This window comes from Geotrypetes seraphini, chromosome 6, assembly GCF_902459505.1.
Source record: "Geotrypetes seraphini chromosome 6, aGeoSer1.1, whole genome shotgun sequence".
Taxonomy (NCBI): domain Eukaryota; kingdom Metazoa; phylum Chordata; class Amphibia; order Gymnophiona; family Dermophiidae; genus Geotrypetes; species Geotrypetes seraphini.
The window spans coordinates 2,824,565-2,846,699 of NC_047089.1; the positions used below are offsets into that span (position 1 = coordinate 2,824,565).

General features: G+C 41.6%; 1 protein-coding gene across 4 annotated transcripts in view; it reads left to right on the forward strand.

Moving 5' to 3' along the window:
* Window positions 1–22,135, forward strand: part of FAM160A2 (family with sequence similarity 160 member A2) — a 124,507-nt gene that overhangs the window by 49,940 nt on the left and 52,432 nt on the right. For all 4 annotated transcript variants that reach the window (XM_033949158.1, XM_033949159.1, XM_033949157.1 and 1 more), the window contains one exon: window positions 18,063–18,221. In XM_033949158.1, coding sequence (XP_033805049.1) covers window positions 18,063–18,221 — 159 coding nt within the window. The remainder of the gene's footprint in view (window positions 1–18,062; window positions 18,222–22,135) is intronic.

The window sequence follows — 22,135 nt, forward strand, 5'->3', positions numbered from 1 at the left end:
CTACTGCAACATCGTCTACCTGGATATCCCACAAAAAACAATAAAGAAACTGAGATTAGTGCAAAACACTGCAGTTCGCTTAATCTTCGGACTGAGAAAAAAGACCACATTAGCCCATACTACAAAAAACTTCACTAGTTACCAATGGAAGCGCGAATACAGTTCAAATTTGCATGCATCTGCTTCAAACAAATCTGGGGCCTAGCACCTTCCTACCTGCAAATACACTTCACTCTACACAACCCCACACGAACAACCAGAAACAAAAACATCTTCGCCTATCCTAAAATTACTGGCTGTAAATACAAATCCTACCTTGACAGAACCTTCACGTTCCAAGCTAACAGACAACAATCCTGGCTGGGAAACTACATAATTAAAACCAGACAGACCTACAACGCATTCCGAAAATCAATCAAAACCACTCTGTTTGACAAATTTATTACCTAAACTGACAGACCTTCGCTCTACGCATTTTCCCCCTACAAAACCGAAGCAATCTCTCAGGCAATTCCAACCCCTCTCACTTCCCCTCCCTTCACAACCCCTCTTTCATTCCCACCACTTCAACCCTTTTCTTCTGTAACATTCCCCTCACGCATTTGTAATTCGCTGAATGTCCAGCCTTCTTTCGATGTGAACCGCCTAGAAGTCGTCTGACTATGGCGGTATAGAAAAATAAAGTTATTATTATTACTATAAAGTTATTATTGTTTATAAGCAGGGCTTAACCATTGAACCAAGAGAGGCTCTGGCCCAGGGTGCCAGTGAGTAATGGCACCAAAATATCCAGCCTCTGACTTCACCTGATCTACAGGTTAAGCTTTTTCTTCTCCAGTTCGGTCTTTCCCCTTCTCTTCCCCCCCCCCCAACACCAACTGCAGGTCCAACATTGGTCCCTTACTTCTCACTCCTCTGCAGTCCTGTAAAGTTTATGTTGTTCGCCAGGAATAGCAGCATATTAGGCTGCCTTTGGCCAGCCCCTGGGTCTTCGTGTCTTGCCTCCTCTAATGCAATTTCCTGCAGATGGTACAAAGTAGAGGAAGATTCCAGGGGCTAGCCTAAGGCATCTTGGCATGCTGCTGCCACTGCTGCTAGCACCCAATGTGAACTTTACAGGACCGCAGGAGAGGAGAGAGGTGAAGGATGTGTGTCAGATCCATGGGAGGGGGACAGAAGTGCATCCCAAAGGGGAGAGAGATGTCAAACCCTTGGGGAGGAAGGGAGAGAGTGCTGGAAGTGATATAGGGGGGGGAGGGGGGTTGCCACCAAAGCAGGTTGGGTCAAGGCACCTCTGTTTCTTGAACCGGCCCTGTTTATAAGAAAGACTGGGAAGAGCTGATTTGTACACACGTGAAAGAGTAGTTAGTTCTGGTTTTTAAAAGAAGCCTGTTTCTTTAAAAGTGGTTAGTTGCTGAATGGGCTCTGGCAAAGTGTTGTTGATTCAGCAGAAAAGGTTGAAAGTGCTTGGTTCCCTACCCAGTCTCAATGGAATATCTTGGAATGTAGAGAATGTCTTGAAATAAAATTGTGGAACACATAGACAAACATGATTTAATGGCATTAATTCAGCTGAGGGAGATCTTGCCTCACCAATTTGCTTAACTTCTTTGAAGATGTGAATAAATATATGGATAAAAGAGAACCAGTTGATCTGGTGCTGAGGTGCCCAAAAGGTCGATCGCAATTGACCAGTAGATCGCAAAGGCAACGTGAATCGTTTGTGGAGCCCATCCCGGGCTCTGCGATAGACTAGCGTTGCCTTTGCGATCTGTTCTCTCTGCTTCCCTGATGCCAGGTCAGGCGCGTACAAGCCTCCTCCTTCCTCCCCAAAATCAATTCTGTTGTCGGAGAGGAATTTCCGGGCCAGCCTGGAACTTCCTCTCCAACGTTAGAATTGACGTTGGGGGGAAGGCTTGTGGGCCCGAGGCTTGTAAGCGCCAGGCCTGGCATTGGGGAAGCAGGGAGAAATTGGTAGCAGTGGCTTTGGGGGACAGGGAGAGAGAGAAAAAGAAAGAAAGGGGAGGGACAAGGAGAGAGGAAGAAAAAGTTGGACTCATGGAGGGACTGAAAGAAATGTTGGTTGGGGAATAGAATGAGGTCTGGAGGAGAGGAAGCATGCAGGAGGCAGAAAGTAGGGAAGAAATATTGGATGCACAGTCAGAAGGAAGTGCAACCAGAGACTCATGAAATCACCAGACAACAAAGGTAGGAAAAATGATTTTATTTCAATTTAGTGATCAAAATGTGTCCATTTTGAGAATTTATATCTGCTGTCTATATTTTGCACTATGGCTCCCTTTTACTAAACTGCGATAGCAGTTTTTGGCGCAGGGAGCCTATGAGCGTCAGGAGCAGCGCGGGGCATTCAGCGCAGCTCCCTGTGCTAAAAACTGCTATCGCAGTTTAGTAAAAGGGGAGGATGTATATTTGTCTATTTTTGTATAGTTGTTACTGAAATGACATTGCATATTTTAAAGTCATCTGCAAGTTTCAAGTTTATTTAAAATTTGATAAAATGCTAATCATAAATTCTAAGCGTTTTACAGTAAAAATTTAAAAAGGGGTCCAGTTAACAAACTATTAATAACATAACTTTACTTACATGAAACAATAGGATAGTGGGGAGAAATACAATTTGAAAGAAAGAGAGAACAATTAAGGACAATAACATGAGGAAAGGGAAAAATCAATTTTAGTATAGAAAATAAGCTTGGAAAGTCCCTTAGATCAACTAACAATTGTATGCGTCTTTAAATAAGAAGCTTTTGAGGCCACCCTTGAATTTATCTAAATTCTGTTCGGACCTTAAATATAATGGTAACGAATTCCATATTGTTGGAGCAATCGTTGCGAAAGAAGCAGCCCTACAGGTACTAATGATTTTTAGGGATGGGACATGAAGAAGATGCTGTGATGCAGATCTTAAGGTTCTCGGAGGATCCTGTGGAATCAGGTATTTATGGATAAAAGTGGGTTCCTTGGTTTTCATTGTTTTGTAGGAGATTAAAGCTATTTTGTAAGTGATACGTTGAGCACTTTCTAACAGGGGTAACGTGATCAAATATTTCTTTGTTTGTAATAATTTTTATGGCAGTATTTTGGATTAGTTGTTATCGTTGAATGTCTTTTTGGCAAACTCCTTTGAGCTGGGAGTTGCAGTAGTGTGGGCACCACTGATCTACCGGTACTGTATCTAGATTTTCTGAAAGCTTTTGACAAAGTTCCTTATGAGAGGCTCCTGAGAAAATTAAAGAGTCATGGGATAGGTGGCAAAGTTCAGTTGTGGATTAAGGAATAGGTTATCAGATAGAGTGACGGAGTTGTCCTGTTACCCGGGATAGACCTAACTGTGACAATATCTTTGCCTAAGTGACACCCTCCAGAACCAGTAGCTTAAATAAGGCAGGAGTAATGCTCCTGTTTCACTTAAGGTATAAGGTTTGTGGGATCCGGGTGGAGGGGGGTCCCACTAGACAACCAGAGAAGTAGTGGTGTCCCTAGACACTAATCTAATCTAATACACAATTTATTAATCGTACTATACGAAAAGAGTTCAAGGTGATTTATATTCAAAGATGCTATAAAATCTACAGGAAAATACAAAAACAATAATCTAATCTAGCATTTGTGCATCGCGCAATATCTGCAAAGGCTCAAGGTGACTTCCAGCAAAAAAAGAGAACTAAGGAAGTATTGAAGCTACATATGAGCAGGGAGGGTGAGAGGGGAATTAGCGGGAGATGGCGAAGAACTGTATGTAGAAATTAAGATAAAATAAATCTTAAAATTAGGCAGCTATTTCTAAAGAAGGGTAGAAAAATTAGGATTTTGGATTGGAGATAAAAGAATGTTCAGAAAAATGTTCTCGTTGAGATGTCGTTTACTGTCGAGTAGCAGCTTACATAGAAACATAGAGTATGACGGCAGAAAAGGGCCGTCAGCCCAACTTTCACACCGCCCAACAGTCTACACCAGTGGTCTCAAACTCAAACCCTTTGCAGGGCCACATTTTGAATTTGTAGTTACTTGGAGAGCTTCAGAAAAAAATAGTTAATTTCTTATTAAAGAAATGACAATTTTTTCATGAGGTAAAACTCTTTATAGTTTATAAATCTTTCCTTTTGGCTAAGTCTTAATAATAATATTGTCATTTATAGCTAAAGAGACATATGATCAAGAAACTTTTATTTTACTTTTGTGATTATGATAAACATACCGAGGGCCTCAAAATAGTACTTGGCGGGTCGCATGTGGTCCCCGAGCCGTGAGTTTGAGACCACTGGTCTACACCAACTAGTTATCACTCTCCAATCAGGCAATATCCTCACAATAGACAAAACCTCCAAAATCCTGAGCTGTATCCTTGATTCCATGCTAACAATGGAACCACAAATCTCCCACCTCTGGAAGAAGACTTTCTTTACCATGAAACAACTAAGGTCCATCCAACCTTACTTTCACCAACACCATTTTGCCTTAATTGTATAGATGACAATCCTATCCCAGCTAGATTATTGTATTTCTATCTACATGGGAATCAATGCCACCCTCATCCACAAAATGCAGCTCATCCAAAACACTGCTATAAGACTCATATTCAATCTGAAAAGATACGACTCAGTCTCCGCTTACCTCAAAGAACTCCACTGGCTATCTATCCCATCCCGAATAAATTCAAAACATCATGCATCATACAGCGCATACTCTATGGAAACTCTGCTGAACCACTCACTCGAATAACCCACCCCTCTAAGCACTTCCTCGAAGTGAACCCACATGTTTATCCCATTTATTTTTAAAATCGAGCACGTTGTTGGCCTCTACTACCTGAAGTGGAAGATCATTCCAATGATCAACCACCCTTTCGGTGAAGAAATACTTTCTAGTATCACCATGAAATCTCTCACCCCTGATTTTTAGCAGATGCCCTCTTGTCGCTGTAGGTCCTGTATGGAAAAAGATGTCTTCTTCCACCTCCATACGGCCAGTAACATATTTAAAGTCTCTATCATGTCTCCCTTCTCTCTGCGTTCCTCGAGAGAGTATAGCTGCAACTTACCTAGACGTTCTTCATATGGGAGATCCTTAAGTCCTGAGACCATCCTAGTGGCCAATCTCTTGGATGGGAGGAGTAGAGTTCAGGCATCAAAAAGAGTTTTAAGTTTCTTCCGGAATTTGATGTAATTAGCTTCTCTTCTGACAGTTTCTGTGAGGTCTTTCCAGGTTTTCACTCCCGAGAAGGTGAGCATTGATTGGAATATTTGTTTGTACTTGAGATTTTTTGTAGAGGGGAGATTAAGATGTATCCTTTTGAGATTTCTGCATGAGGTGGACCATGCCGTGGTGAAAAGGTGAGTGAGTGGTTCAGCAGAGTTTCCATAGAGTATGCGCTGTATGATGCATGAAGTTTTGAATTTATTCGGGATGGGATAGATAGCCAGGGAGTTCTTTGAGGTAAGCGGAGACTGAGTCGTATCTTTTCAGATTGAATATGAGTCTTATAGCAGTGTTTTGGATGAGCTGCATTTTGTGGATGAGGGTGGCATTGATTCCCATGTAAATAGAATTACAATAATCTAGCTGGGATAGGATTGTCATCTATACAATTAACACACAACACACAGTACTAGGTTCCTTATGCAATTGGTTTTGAATATATCACGAGGGAAAGACCTCAGAAGCCTGCACCATACACAGAATAATCAATTCTTGTGATGGTTTAACTCCGCAGGACAGGTTCTCTATCATCGGTCACAAAACCCTCTGCACACCGATTGCCAACTTTATTTTCTGGTATATTTATCAATTTTTTCTTTATAGAGCGCTCGGTGTGTCCTGCGGAGTTAAACCATCACAAGAATTGATTATTCTGTGTATGGTGCAGGCTTCTGAGGTCTTTCCCTCGTGATATATTCAAAACCAATTGCATAAGGAACCTAGTACTGTGTGTTGTGTGTTACATTCAAGAGGTCCTTCACCATTTTTTTGTTTCAAGTAGTGAATCTATACAATTAAGGCAAAATGGTGTTGGTGAAAGTAAGGTTGGATGGACCTTAGTTGTTTCATGGTAAAGAAAGTCTTCTTCCAGAGGTGGGAGATTTGTGGTTCCATTGTTAGCATGGAATCAAGGATACAGCTCAGGATTTTGGAGGTTTTGTCTATTGTGAGGATATTGCCTGATTGGAGAGTGATAACTAGTTGGTGTAGACCAGTGGTCTCAAACTCACGGCTCGGGGACCACATGCGACCCGCCAAGTACTATTTTGAGGCCCTCGGTATGTTTATCATAATCACAAAAGTAAAATAAAAGTTTCTTGATCATATGTCTCTTTAGCTATAAATGACAATATTATTATTAAGACTTAGCCTAAAGGAAAGATTTATAAACTATAAAGAGTTTTACTTCATGCAAAATTGTCATTTCTTTAATAAGAAATTAACTATTTTTTTCTGAAGCTCTCCAAGTACCTACAAATCCAAAATTTGGCCCTGCAAAGGGTTTGAGTTTGAGACCACTGATGTAGACTGTTGGGCGGTGTGAAAGTCATAAAAAAGTTTTCAAATTTTTACGAAACCTTAGGTAATTGATATCAGTCCTAATATAAGCAGGTAGATTATTCCAAATTGTAAAGGCAGCGTAAGCAAAAGAGGAGTTGAGCTGTTGTTTATACCGTCCTCTCTAATCTAGAAAATGTAGTAATAAAGTACCACAGAATTGGGAAATGAGAAAAAAGCAAAATCCAATTCTCTGAAGAGTCAGTCTGTAATATGTGATGAACCCTGCAAGTGATATTACTCGGGGTCGGACAGGAGGACAGATACCAGTGATATTTTTTTTGTGGGGAGAGGGAAGAGGTGTCAGGCGTGAGATGGTTTGTCAAGGCATTGGGTTGCATGTGGGGGATGGGGAGTGGGTTAGAACACATCAACCTTGAAACAAACAATATTTGTTCCTAGAGACTCCAATTAAAATATATATAAAAGTACATGGATGTAATGTCCTTAAGTTTGAATGACCCAGTTGATGACCCGGCATGGTCCGTGTTTCAGCCTCTGATTGGAGGACTGCCTCGGGGGTGTGGATGTCGGTCCACTAGATGTAACTCCAGTGCTGGAAATACAAACTCTAAAACAATTGATGCAACATACGCTGAACACATGAGAAGAACACAGCAAATGTTAGGCGTAAAAGTATACAAAAATTGGGTCATTCAGTCTTAAGGACATTACATCCATGTACAGTATTTTAATTAGAGTCTCTAGGAATAAATATTGTTTGTTTCAAGGTTGATGTGTTCTATCCCACTCCCCACTTGTTTTCTTTTGGGGTTTTGTTCCTTTCTTTTTTTTGGTTTGGCAATGCAAAAATACCATGGTATGAATCGATTCTGACTTGACGACACTTAAGATTAGTATCTGCCCAAGGAAGGTAATGCTGAGTTTATAGAAAGACTTACAATTTTAAGAAAAACATGCAGAAAAGAAATCATCAGTTGAACTAATTATACTCTCTTTCCTTGCTGTAGCCTGCTCTGTTTGTACAGCTGGTTAAGATCCATTGAGATTCTGATACCCTGGAGGTACATTGTTTTGTCACTGCTGCGTATTGTGCATTCATGTTTTGTTTTTATTTATTATATATTTATAATTTTTGTACAACCAATGAAAATGGTACAGAGAAATACTGAAATACACATATTAAGTCAATACAGACTGACAACAATATACGGACAATATGCTCATTATTATAGTCCTCAAATGGGGAGGAAGGCAAGACATAAAGGAAAACCCCCTGGGGAGAAGGGATACACCAAAAACATAAAGGAAATAGCAGTACTTAGATATTAACCTACTATTAAACTAAATTCCGCTCTAAATCACTTGATTCATTCTGGCTGCAATGGAGTCCCTTTACTCTCTAAGAAAAAACCTAGTTGGGCAGGCTCAAAAAATATATATTTATTCCCTTGATAGGTAATAAAACATTTACAAGGAAATCTTAACTGAAAAATTGCCCCCAATGAAATAACTTTAGGACGATATTGCAAAATTCATGTTTTGTTTTTCATCATCTTCATAACGATGGTGTTGATTAATCACAGCAGAGGCTTCAGTCTGTGATGGAGTAACATGATATAAATACGTTCTCAGTCTGCCGCCTATTCACAGCTTGTTTGCCACCTTTTTTATTACCTGTATGTCTTGCACACTGGCTGCCGCAGTGCTCCTCCCCTGCTACTGTACTGATTTGAACTGAAGCCTCCACAGTACAATTAAAGAATGTGCAAGTGTTTGTGTGTAGTGCACAGTCTTGCTTCTTCCAGGATATGTGACTGTAAAACAGTAGGGGAGATAATTCAGTACCATAATCAAAGTACTGTATTCAAAGGCAAGGAGGTAACATTCCATATGAAGATCAGACTTGTCCACACTCATTTTCTTAGTGGCCAATTACGGATGCGAAAGTTGGACACTATGGAAACAAGACGGAAAGAAGATTGACTCATTTGAGCTTTGGTGCTGGAGAAGGATTTTAGGCATGCCTTGGCTTATCAGAAGAACTAACAAATCGATTCTGGAAGAGATCAAACCAGCTATGTCACTCGAAGCCCTGTCTTATTTTGGTCACACCATCAGAAGAGAGAGGTCACTGGAGAAGGACATCATGTTTAGGAAGATCAAAGGAACCAGACGACGAGGGCAACCTGCAATCAGATGGCTGGACACATTGAAAACAACCATGGGGATGATGCTGGATGACCTTTCCAGACTAGCACAAAACTGATTTCATTTTAGATTTATCAATTCACTAGGACTCGAGCACAAGTCAATGGCACCTAACAGCAATAACAGTCATGATAGCTGTATCACTGTCCCAGAGAATTTACACTTCAAGTTTAAGAACCAGAAATTAAGCAGCTTCCCAAAGATAATACAGTAGGAAGTGGGATTTAACTTCAGAAATTAGCCTCTATTTCTTCTGGATTGAACAGGCAAATTCCTTTATGCGTTTCCACCAATTCCTCTCATTCTGAAGACTCTAGTCAAGCTCAAGCAAGAATCGGCCACCATAATCCTGATAGCCCCTCGGTGGCCCAGACAACTGTGGTTCTCCCTTCTACTTCAGCATAATGTCAAGAATCCAGTACCCCTGCAGATCTTTCCATCTCTTCTCATGCAGAGTCAAGGGTCTCTTTTACATCCCATCTACAGTCGTTACACCTGACAGCTTGGTACCTCTTGGGATGACCTCAGCAGACACTGATCTTTCTGAACCCCGCCGACCGCGAGCGAGCCCTACATACTTAAGCAGCGTCGGGCTGGCAGCACTCTAAACAGGCTGCTTCTGTGTTGTCCGCCCGTGAATTCACTCTGCCACGTTACTGAACCGCAAGGTAATGGCGGAATAGAAATCTCTAATGTAATGTAATCATCAGTAACGTGGCAGTGAATTCACAGGCAGACAAGGTCGAAGCAGCCTGTTTAGAGTGCTGCCGGCCCAACGCTGCTTAAATATGTAGGGCTTGCTTGCAGTTGGCGGGGTTCAAATGGGAGGGAGGGAAGGATGGAGGTTCGGCTGCGGTGGTGGGTGCTCGCGGGGGGGGGTGCTCACGGGGGGGGTGCTCACTCAAGGGTCCTACTGCACGAGGGAGGGAAGGATAGAAGCTGGGTAAGAGTCCTGCTGCACAAGGGATGGGAGGGAAGCTGGACTAGGGGCCTGCTACACGAGGGATTGTAGGGAGGGAAGGGTAGAAACTGGGCAAGGGGCCTGCTGCACAAGGGATGGGAGGGAGGGAAGGATAGAAACTGGGCAAGGATCCTGCTGCACGAGGGATGGGAGGGAGGGAAGGGAAGCTGGGCAAGGGTCCTGCTGCACGAGGGATGGGAGAGAAGGGAGGAAAGATGCTGCACATGTGGGGGAGAAAAAGGAAAGAGGAAGAATTGGGGTGAAGGAGAGGAAGGGAGAGACGATCATGTACATACCCTGAAAATAAGACAGTGTCTTATATTAATTTTAGGCCCAAACACGGTATCTGATAACCAATTCTTAATCCACAACTGAACTTTGCCACCTATCTCATGATTCCTTACTTTTTTTTTAATTTATGCTTTTACAAGTTGTATAAACAACACTTGACAGGAAATAAGGAAACAAATAATAAAAATTATAAAATAACTCCACACTAGTGACTATGACTAAAGCCAACATTATGAGGAGAGAGAATCAATCACTTCCAAAGGTAGTTGGATTCCAGGAAATATTTCTAAATTGAATCAAATTACAGAGTGCAATTGGAGTCAATTAATTAATGGCCTGGTTGGCTGATTCCATGAAAGTCTCTGGAATTCTTATAATTGCTTTACCCTCAAGAAAAAGTTGCAATTGATCGGGTTCATAAAAAATATATCTATTACCCTGATATGTAATGCAACATTCACAAGGAAAACGTAAATGAAAGGTTGCTCCTAAACTCAAAACAGATTGATGGCAGGCCATGGAATTTCTTACATCTGGCTTGCATCCACTTCGATACATCAAGAAAAATAGAAATTTTGAATCCATGAAATTCCACATTTTTAGTTCTATAAAGTAGACGAAGAATTGCTTCTTTATCTTGAAGAAAGACAAAAGTTACCAGTAGAGTGGCTCTAACCACAATTTCCTCTTGAGATGTTTCCAGCATGCCAGTGAGATCTCCTGGTAATGCATTTCCTTTTTCTTTATCCTCTTTTGGCAGGTTTAGGTAATACAACTTTTGTAACGGTGGCTTATTATTTGCAGGAAACTTCAAAACTATATTTAAAAAGGAATGAAATAAATCGCTAGGTGATTGAAATTTGGAGATAGGGAAGTTTAAAAGTCTCAAGTTCAAATTCCTATTTGCATTCTCCAAGTTTTCTATTTTCCTAGTGATAAGGAACCTTTTCCTTCAATTGTAAATTAGTAGAAACCTTCACTTCTGCCACTGATTTCTCCCGTTTGTCCATTCTAACGACTGTTGTTGGAATTTCTCTTCAAAAGTTTTAAATTGAATATTAGTATTCTGTACTGAAGCAACAAACTGGGAGCATATCTAATGCAAAGTCTCCAAGAAACTCCAGATCGCCTCCATGCCTATCACTGCTGGTTTAATCAGAGGAGCAGGGATAGATATTACAGGGGACTCCACCCATGATTCCTTACTTATCTCATGAGCCTCTCATGAGGAACTTTGTTAGAAGCTTTCTGGAAATACACTACATCAACCGGCTTGCCTTTCAATTTCTCTGCCTCATCACTCTTGAAAATAATTTCTGGTTCAGGTAGATCTCTTACATCTTCTTCCGTAAAGACTGAAGCAAATAATTCATTCAGTCTTTCTGCTATGGTCTTGGCCTCCCGAGCACACCTTTTACTCCTTGATCATTCAATGGTCCCACGGATTTCCTCACAGGTTTTCTGCTTCTGATGTACATAAAAAAAATTGTTACTGTGAGTTTTTGCCTCTTTGGCAAGTTGTTCTTCATATTCTTGTTTAGCTTTCTTTATCAATGCTTTACATCTAACTTGCCAGTGTTATTTTCTTCATTGAGATCCTTTTTCCATTCTTTAAAGTGTGTTTTCTTGGCTGTAATAGCCTCTTTCACTTCACCGTATAACCACACCAGCTTTTATTTTCTCTTTTTTCCACCATTTTTAATATGTGGAATACATCTGCTCTGGGCTTCCACAATGGTATTTTTATAAACAACATCCATGCCTGGTTTACACCTCTGACTTTTTCCACAGACCCTTTAACTTTTTTTATCTATTTTCCTCATTTTATCGTAGTTGCCTTGCAAAAATTAAATGCTACTACAGTAGATTTCTTTAACGAAGTCACACCAGTTATCAGCTCAAATTTGGATTTTGGCCAGGTACTAGGGACCTGGATTGGCCACTGTAAGAATGGGCTACTAGGCTTGATGGACCACTGGTCTGACCCAATAAGGCTGTTCTTATGATCATGTTATGCTCACTGTTCCCCCAGCTGGTTTTGCAGTATTTAAAGTACTGCACACCCAAAAGGGTTGGCAGGCACTGTAAAACTGTGACAATGGTAGATGAACACAGCTGCCAGCTTCCTTTGACAGACTAATCCTGGGGGGGCTGAGGGAGAGCTGGGGATGCACTCAGATCTCGGCTACCAGTTCCTTGTAATGTCTGTGGTAGGAACAGCAGCTATTTTACTTTAAGTATTTTTTCTCAAGTTTTCACAGTCCCCATTAGAGTTTGGGGAACAGGGATACCCCAGTCTTCGTTAAGCAGAATCTGGTGACTGAGGCTGGCACCCCAGCAGCAAGGGGTGGGGGGCACTGCTATAAGGGAGATCAGGTCCTGACTGTGGCTCTTATTGTACCAGAATTTATCTTTGGGGGCATAGGAGACCTTTCAGATCCCCAGTCACCTCTGGGCTCCAATTCTGAGATAGAGCTCCCCCACCCCCTGGAGGAAGAGCAGAAACGTTCACCTGTAATTTGGCTGTTGCTTCAGGAAAAGCTTTCCTGCCTCACTCCCTTTCATCCCTCAAGTTCCTGGTCCTCCCTCCCTCATCATCAGTCCTCAGCTCCATACCTCATTGACTCAGTGTCAGAAACACTAGTTCTCTCTTAAGGCCTCGTCAACCAAGCTATCAGAGGCATTTTCTATCCTGGAGGAACTTGCAGAGCCCCTGAAGTATTTTCCTTTTTATAAGGTACTCTCCATGGAATCCTTCCAGAGGAATACTTCTTCAAGCTCTAAACCAAGAAGTGCAGCCTCGAGACTTCCCAGGCCTGGTTCAGTCTTTAAACTATTAGGTTCCAAGTTATCACCCTGAAAGTGGGACCAGGAGCAAGGGTCCATATGTGCCCCTTTGAGTCTGTATGGTTGTCTTTCTGAACATTGGTGTCAGGATTTCAATTGCCAGATCCCATTCCCAGCTAGAGTGTGAAACAGATACTGCTTTAGGGGGTTTAGGGACCTGCCAGATTGGGTGGTAGTTACCATCTTTGCAAGACTCCTTGGTAAGGGAGTAAGATCTGGGCAAGGTGAATCAGAGTTGCTAGCCTCCGATAGAGGCTGCAAGGTCTAGCAAAGGTGGAGTGGGTTTTCTAGTCCCTGATGGAAGCTACTTGACTTCTCAACTGCCTCGAGACCACGGTAGTTAGGTTGATGTTAGTGGAATTCCTCCCCCTGACATGGAGGAAAGATGATTCTTAGATCAACAAGCAAATGCAATGGAGCACCAAGAATCAGATGGTGGACCTGGAGGTGATATGCCTTGTCATTAGGCAGAGGAGATTCTGCTGGCCTTGTCAGAAATCTTCATAGCTGCCAAAGTCATTGTTCAAGCACATTTCTTCAGTGAATCTTTGTTGAATCTGGGGGAGTGGGAACTGGAGCAAGCTGCCTTTCACCTCCTGGATCAGTGTGGTCAGCCAATGTTTCACTTTATGACCTTGAACAGCAATACCAAGATGGAGTACTTCTTCAGTCACTTGAAAGAATCAGCATTCCAAAGTGTAGATGCCCTGGTTCAGCAGTGGCCCAGGGTGAAAGCATTGTATGTTTTCTTGCCCTGGCCTGTGGTAGGACAGTTACTGCACAGGATAGCACAACTTCCTTTTCTGGTACTTCTGCTGGCCCCAGATTGACCTCGAAGGTCATAGTATACATATCTGGCATGCTTGAGGGAACTAGGGCTTTTTTTAGCAGGCCAATTCTCATGGAAAATGTGACTCTCTTCTGTCTTACAGCCTAGCTCTTGAAAGATGGCACCAAACAAGGAAAAGGTTTTCTCCCTTGAGTCATTCTCACTGCCGAAAGCACGGAAATCCTCACCTCTTTGGCCTCATACAATATGGAGGGTATTTGAGATCTGGTGTTCTGATCAAGGGTTATCTACCCTGATGGACATTTCATACAAGGTGGTCTGGATCATGACCTATTGCTTAATTCGTTTCAGGTTCAAATGACGACACTTTCATAGGCAATGTGGATAGAGCTTCTGTTGAGATCCAGCTATATGTGCATTTCTTGCAGGTCAAGTTGTTTCAACCCTCATTTTAGGCTGCAATACTTCTATGGAATCTCAATTTGATGTTGTCAGCCCTTTCTGGCTCCCCTTTGGTGGGCCTTTGGGAAAAATGCCACTTAAGTGTTTTTTTTCTGTGACTCTATTCAGCTAGAAGGAGGTCAGAGATGCAGGTGCTCCCTTGCAAAGTTCTTTATTTGTCCTCTTCTGATGTTTTGCTGGGTGACATGCCCTACTACCAAAGATGGTTTCTCTCTTTCATTTGAACCAGTTGGTTTCTCTCCCTGCCTTTTCAAAGTTCTCAATGTCAGGATGGTCACAGACACTTCATAAGTCAGGTATTCACAGAGTGTTTCTGCTACTTGAAAATCTCTAGTCATTTTTTCTTTTTCTCCTCGCACGGCTTCAAATTCTTCGATTGGAGGTTGGGCAGGTTGTCTACTGAGTCAGGCTACATTCTTCAGATAAAACAAAAGGGGAATTCTTTAGGACTAACAGGATTCTAACAGGTTGCAGGCTGTGCCTTGGGCTAAAGCAGGAATTGTTACCCCAGAAGTCATTTGCAAGACTACAAAATAGTTGTCCTGCCAGTTTTTGTCAAACTTTGTAAGCATGAGTTGTGGGCCAGATAGGACATTCTCCTTAGTAGAGCAGTCCTGGAAGGTGTTGTCTTCCTCCTACCCTTTAGGATAAAAGTTCTGGTATATCCCTTAGGTCTCGACTGGTCTAATAGGATAATAATGTGAAACTTATCTTTAATTTCCTTTCTTTGAATCCTGATAGACCAGTCCAGGATCTACCCTGGAAGAGGGTGATTCCTGAGTCACAGGTCTGTATATAGTTAGTTCTGTAAAGTTAGCCCTGTAGGTCGTCTGTTCTTTGTTTAGTTTGGTTTTCTTGTTTTTGTCAATTTATTTTATCTATTTATTTATTAAAAAATGTATATACCACATACAACTATGGCTTTGGTGTTAGCAGACTGGAATATTCCTGGCTGTACCAATTATTGTACTCTTAATTTCAGAATCTTTATTCAATTTTCAAGGCTAATACTAAGTGTATAAAATTATACGCACAGTAATACTCAGAATCAGCACTTACAATCAGTAAATAACAATACAAAATGAATTACCCCCCGGCAAAGACGGTTGTTCAGGTAATTGGGGGCCATACCATGGGTTACTTTGAAAAGTAAGCAGTAGAAGGAGACAAGATGGCGATTTGAGCAGACGTTAGTTTGAGAGCTCCTCTTCCTACGGCAAATTTTTCCGAGTTAGATTGCTTTAACATTTTTCTTCGATGCCTAAAAGAAGGGGAAAACAGAGAGGTTTTCCTCCACCTTTATCTGGCTCTTCAACCCCACGACAGACTGCCATAACATCGTATGCAGTCCCAACCTACTCACCGGGCATATCTGCTGCTGTGATTGGGGTGGATCACAGCTTGGACGGCGAACCTTCGCTGAGCCCACGAGGACCGCACACGCCTCCAATGCCCGGCGAAACTTCGGGAGAGCGGTCGCAGTTGGAGGACATGCCGAACACATCGAGCATGACGCGTACTGCACCCGAGGCTGACCCGGATGTGATTACAGCGCTGCCGATTCTGGCACAGGAATCGTTGCAACATGGGAGCGTTAATCCTGAGGGAACCAGCGGTGGGGAGGGGGAGGGAGCCCGGAGTTTGTTCTCTGGAGACTCAGCCTATGGAAACCTGGCAGTCATCTCCCCCCTCAAGCCGCTGGAGAAACCACAGGCAGTGACCCTTGACTCTATATGGTCTGCAATTGAAAACCTGCACTCGGTTTGTACAAACTTTATTTCTATTACTTTAAACACCTCTTCCAGGATAACCCTTTTGGAGACATCAGTTCAACAGCAGAAGATTGACTTCTCTAAATTAGAAAAACTAACAACTGAGAATAAAAATTTGCTGACTAAACAAATGACTGATAGAATGATGTTTCTGAGGAAGATAGAAAATTTGGAAAATCAGCAAAAAAAATCTGAATCTTAGGATTCTTAATTTTCCTATAGCAAAATTTATGTCCTCTCAGGAACTCTTCAAGAACTTTATGATCACAGTTTTAAAAGTATCAGAATTGAATCTTCCACCTATACAGAAAATTTATTATTTAAAGAATGCTCAAAAAGAAAAAGTTTTAGAAGGTGGAACTGAGCAATTAGATGTATCAGCAATATTGCAATCCTCTGAAATTGAATTACTGGGTCGGGCAACATTACTAGTTTCCCTTGTATTCTTACAAGATAAAGAAATGCTGTTGAAATTATACTTTAAGTTGAAACAAGTCACCTTTTTAGGTGAAAGGGTATATATATTTCCTGACGTCTCGAAATGGACACAATCCAGGAGGAAAGAATTTTTGCAATATCGTCCTAAAGTTATTTCATTGGGGGCAATTTTTCAGTTAAGATTGCCTTGTAAATGTTTTATTACCTATCAAGGGAATAAATATATATTTTTTGAGCCTGCCCAACTAGGTTTTTTCTTAGAGAGTAAAGGGACTCCATTGCAGCCAGAATGAATCAAGTGATTTAGAGCGGAATTTAGTTTAATAGTAGGTTAATATCTAAGTACTGCTATTTCCTTTATGTTTTTGATGTATCCCTTCTCTCCAGGGGGGTTTTCTTTATGTCTTGCCTTCCTCCCCATTTGAGGACTATAATAATGAGTATATTACCTGTATATTGTTTTCAGTCTGTATTGACTTAATATGTGTATTTCAGTATTTCTCTGTACTATTTTCATTGGTTGTACAAAAATTATAAATATATAATAATAATAAAAAAAAAAAAAAAGAAAAGTAAGCAGTAGAGTTTGAATTGAGTTCTTGCTTTTATCGGAAGCCAGTGAAAGTCTACATAGGCGGGTGTGACGTGGTCGAATTTGCTGAGCGAGTAGATGAGTCTGATAGCTGTGTTCTGAACGGTCTGTAGTTGTTTTATCATAGTATTTGGGCAAGGTAGGTAGAGGCTGTTGCAGTAATCTAAGGAGCTGAGTATGAGGGATTGTACAATGATCTTGAAGTGTTCTTTGGAAAAGAATTTTCTTAGGTTTCGCATGGTGAAGAATGCTTTTTTTTATGGTTTTGTGTATTTGTGTTTGCATTGTGCAGCCTCTGTCTAGGTGTGTTCCCAGAATTTTGAGAGTATTCTGTATTGGATATTTGATTGTGTTTACATCTAGTTCTGTTAGGGATGGTTTTTGTTCCTTCTCTAGTAGTAGGAATTTGGTTTTCTCCGCATTCAGTTTTAACTTGTGGTTCGTCATCCATTTTTCTACAGTTTCCAATGTTGTTTTCAGGCGTCCGTTGGAGGTGGGGTCTTGGATGTCGAAGGGGAGGAGGATGGTTATATCAAATATGTGCTTTCTAAGTAATAGGGCTAGAATATTCTGTTGGGATTAACTGTTGTATTATGATTTTGTGCCCCTTAAAAGATTGTTCTAGTTTTCTGGAATTTGTTGCCAGAGAATGTGGTGAAATCAGTTAGCTTAGCGGGGTTTAAAACAAGTTTGGATAATTTTGTAAAAGAGAACTCCATCAGCCATTATTGAGATGGCTTGGGGAAATCCACTGCTTATTCCTAGGATAAGCAACATAAAATCTGTTTTACTACTTGGGATCTAGGTTGGCCACTGTTGGAAACAGGATACTGGGTTTGATGGACCTTCACTCTGTCTCAGTATGGCAATTCTTATGTTCTTATCATATAATCTGAACGACAAATTCCTTTCAACATAATGTTATCAGTTTACTCCCCCCCAAGATGTAATTTCTCCCCATGACTCTTCATGGGTCTCTCTCCTTGTAAATCGCCTTGATCCTGTATCTGAAAAAGTGCGATTAATCTAATCAAGATTTCTTAATCTGCCTCAAATGAATTCTGGTTTAGGCAAAAGAGAAATAATGAATAATGTAATGTCTAGTAAAAGTCAAGGAAAAAAAATTTCCTTGAACTGATATTAAGCACAGAAACTGAGCTTTCTCTTCTTTGTCCTCAGGTACTGGCCACAGGACTAAGTGCATTATACTCCTCATTACCACGTAAGATTGAGGTGAGAGGGGATGACTGGCATTTTCTGCGACGAGAAGATTGGATTGGGGTGTCTTCACTCGTCCTTTTCATGAATTCCTTGGAGTTCTGCAATGCTGTTATCCAGGTACTCAGTATTTTACTTGCCACTTGCTACTAGCTGTGTACCGTAATTACTCAACAACATAATTTTGCATACACATACATACAGTTCATACATGTTCTTCTTCTAGGCACTTCCTCCACTATATGCAAATACATCTCATGCATGTTGGACAATACTTGGACTGGAAGAGCGTCACCAGTGGGGTGCCTGCAGGGCTCAGTGCTTGGACCCGTGCTCTTTAACATCTTTATAAACGATCTGGACATAGGTACGACCAGCGAGGTGATTAAATTTGCGGATGATAAGAAAGTTATTCAGAGTAGTAAAGACGCAGGGGGATTGCGAAGATCTGCAACATGACATAATCAAGCTCGAGGAATGGGCATCGACATGGCAGATGAGGTTCAACGTGGATAAGTGTAAAGTGATGCATATCGGTAACAAAAATCTCATGCACGAATACAGGATGTCTGGGGCGGTACTTGGTGAGACCTCCCAGGAAAGAGACTTGGAAGCCGTTCACGCAATGCGCGGCGGTGGCGAAAAGGACAAACAGAATGCTAGGAATGATTAAGAAGGGGATCACAAACAGATCGGAGAAGGTTATCATGCTGCTGTGCTGGGCTATGGTACGCCCTCACCTGGAGTACTGCGTCCAGCACTGGTTGCCGTACATAAAGAAGGACACGGTACTACTCAAAAGGGTCCAGAGAAGAGTGACTAAGATGGTTAAGGGACTGGAGGAGCTGCCATACAGCGAAAGATTAGAGAAACTGGGCCTCTTCTCCCTCGAATAGAGGAGATTGAGAGGGGACATGATCGAAACATTCAAGGTACTGAAGGGGATAGACTTAGTAGATAGGATAGGTTGTTCACCCTCTCCAAAGTAGGGAGAACAAGAGGGCAGTCTCAAAAGTTGAAAGGGGATAGATTCCATACAAACGTAAGGAAGTTCTTCTTCACCCAGAGAGTGGCAGAAAGCTGGAACGCTCTTCCAGAGGCTGTTATAGGGGAAAACACCCTCCAAGGATTCAAGACAAAGTTAGACAAGTTTCTGTTGAACAAGAACATGCGCTGATAGGGCTAGTCTCAGTTAGAGTGCTGGTCTTAGACCAGAGGGCCGCCGCGTGAGCCACTGGTCAAGTTTCAAGTTTATTATCTTTTTAATATACCGACCATCAAAAGGTATCTGGCCGGTTCACAGTAAAATTATAAAAAGAGAAAAGAGTCATAAATATAAAAAGAAGATGGGTGAACATCAAAAACATAACTTGACTGACATGAAAGTGAGGATAAGAGGGAAAGGAGGGGGAAAGTTACATGTTTTGGAGAAGAAAGGGAGAAAGTGGGAATGGGGAGAAACATATTGGGTGGGGTTGCTTTTTTAAAGCGGTTGGTTAAGTAAATTAGAACCAGCAGAGTGAAGGAAAGAAAAAAGAGAGAGAGGGAAATGGAGAGGAAAACATTAGGAGAAGAAAAAAGAAAGAAAAAGATGGTAGCTCTAAGCACAGGCAAAAGCGTCATGAAATAAGAAAGTCTTCAAGTTAGTCTTGAATTTATCTAAATGTTGTTTTTCTCTAAGTTGTTGTGGCAGGGCATTCCACAATGTTGGGGCGACTACTGTCAAATTTATTTTCCGGGTATAATAGAACTCTTTTACGGAAGGAATTCGTCAAAGTTTTTGGTCTGACTCAGCAGTGGCAATTCTTATGTTCTTAGGGTTATCTTGAAAACATATGTAGTTTGCCGCCTTTCAAGACAGCTACTGTATATATTTGAATATAGGATGAGATTTTGGGGCCAAAAAAAGGCTCAAAAATGGGGGTCTCATCCCCCAGTGACCACCTGGGGCCTGCCTTAGGTCGGGACAGGAGGGATCCCTCCTGTCTCCTGCCCCGGCCAACACTAATAATTACCACCCTCCCTCGCATACTTTTCCCCTGGTGGTCCAGCGGTGTAACCCTCCTGCCGATTGCGAAGCTAGTAGCCAGTGGTGCATCCAGGCCGGCATGCAAGAGCGAGCTTTTCGTGCCCTGCACCACTCCTTGATAGGCTACTGCCAGTTATCGCGGGATTCGCAGCTCTCGCGGCAGCCTATCAAGTATATATGGTATTTAATATCTATTGTCTATGTTGTGAAGACACATAGTTCATTTGTGGAACCTGTTTTTAAAGGTAATAAATGCATTTACATGTCTTAAAAAAAAAAATTGGCTCCCCAAAACTTTTGCACAAAGTTGCATCTTCTCTAAGGCAAGAGTAAATTTGTCTATAAGAATCTGTAATTTTGCTTCTGTTTTATAAGATATGCACACATGTGCCAATCCCACCCCATTCTCCACTCATTGGACATATTTACAGGTCCACTGTGTATAAGTTGGGGCAACCCTATAGGTACATGTTTGAGCTTGTGAAACACTTAACTATACAGATACCAACCACTGGTGTATTTGATCAGGGTTCAGGTCATTTTGGACTTTTTCCCTAGTCTGCTTGAAATTTTTAAGGCTCAAACATGAAATTGCAAATCTGCTGTTAGTGATCTGTAACCTGTCACTAAAATCATCTATGATATCTGAAGATTGGAGGGAAATTACAGACCGTTAAGCCTGAATTCAATGCTGGACAAAATAGTAGAAACAATTATAAAAAATAAAATGGTGGAACACGTAGTCAAACATGATTTAATGAGACAGAGTCAGCATGGTTTCAGCCTCACCAATTTGCTTGACTTCTTTGAAGGTGTGAATAAAGGTGAGCCAGTTGATATAGTGTATCTAGATTTTCAGAAAGCTTTTGATAAAGTTCTTCTCAAGAGGCTCCTGAGAAAATTAAAGTGTCATGGGAAGGAGGCAGCAAAGTTCAGTTGTGGATTAGGAATTGGTTATCGGATAGAAAACAGAGGGTAGGGTTAAATGGCCATTTTTCTCAATGGAGGAGAGTAAACAGTAGAGTACCGCAGGGGTCTGTACTGGGACCGGTGCTATTTAACTTATGTATAAATGATCTGGTAATTGGACTGACGAGTGAGGTGATTAAATTTGCAGATGGTACTAAACTGTTCAAAATTGTTAAAAAGATTGTGAAATATTGCAGGCACACCTTAGGAAATTGGAAGACCGGGCGTCCGAGTGGCAGATGAAATTTAATGTGGACAAATGCAAAGTGATGCATATTGGGAAGAATAATCCAAATCACAGTTACCGGATGCTAGGGTCCACCTTGGCGGTTAGTGCCCAAGAAAGGGATCTGGGTGTCATTGTAGACAATACGATGAAACCTCTGCCCAATGTGTAGCGGCGGCCAAAAAAGCAAACAAGATGCTAGGAATTGTTAACAAGACCATCCCTTTTTTAATAATTCCTAGTTTTGGAGGACGTATCTGGCGAAGGATATAAAAAGACTTGAAGCGGTCCAGAGGAAGGCGACAAAAATGATAAGAGGTTTGAACCAAAAGAAGTATGAGAAGAGACTGGAAGACCTAAATATGTCTACTCTGGAGGAGAGGAGAGTCAGGGGAGATATGATACAGACGTTTAAATACTTGAAAGGCATTAATATAGAACCAAATCTTTTCCAGAGAAGAAAAAAATGGTAAAACTAGAGGGTAATGTGGCACAGTGGTTAAAGCTACAGCCTCAGCACCCTGAGGTTGTGGGTTCGAACCCACACTGCTGCCTGTGACCCTGGGCAAGTCACTTAATCCCCCCATTGCCCCAGGTACATTAGATAGATTGTGAGCCCAAAGGGACAGACAGGGAAAATGCTTGAGGACCTGAATAAATTCATGTAAACTGTTCTGAGCTCCCCAGGGAGAACAGTATAGATAAATAAATAAAGGACATAATTTGATGTTACAGGGAGGAAGACTTAGGAGCAATGTTAGGAAATTCGTCTTCACAGAGAGGGTGGTAGATGCCTGGAATGCCCTCCCG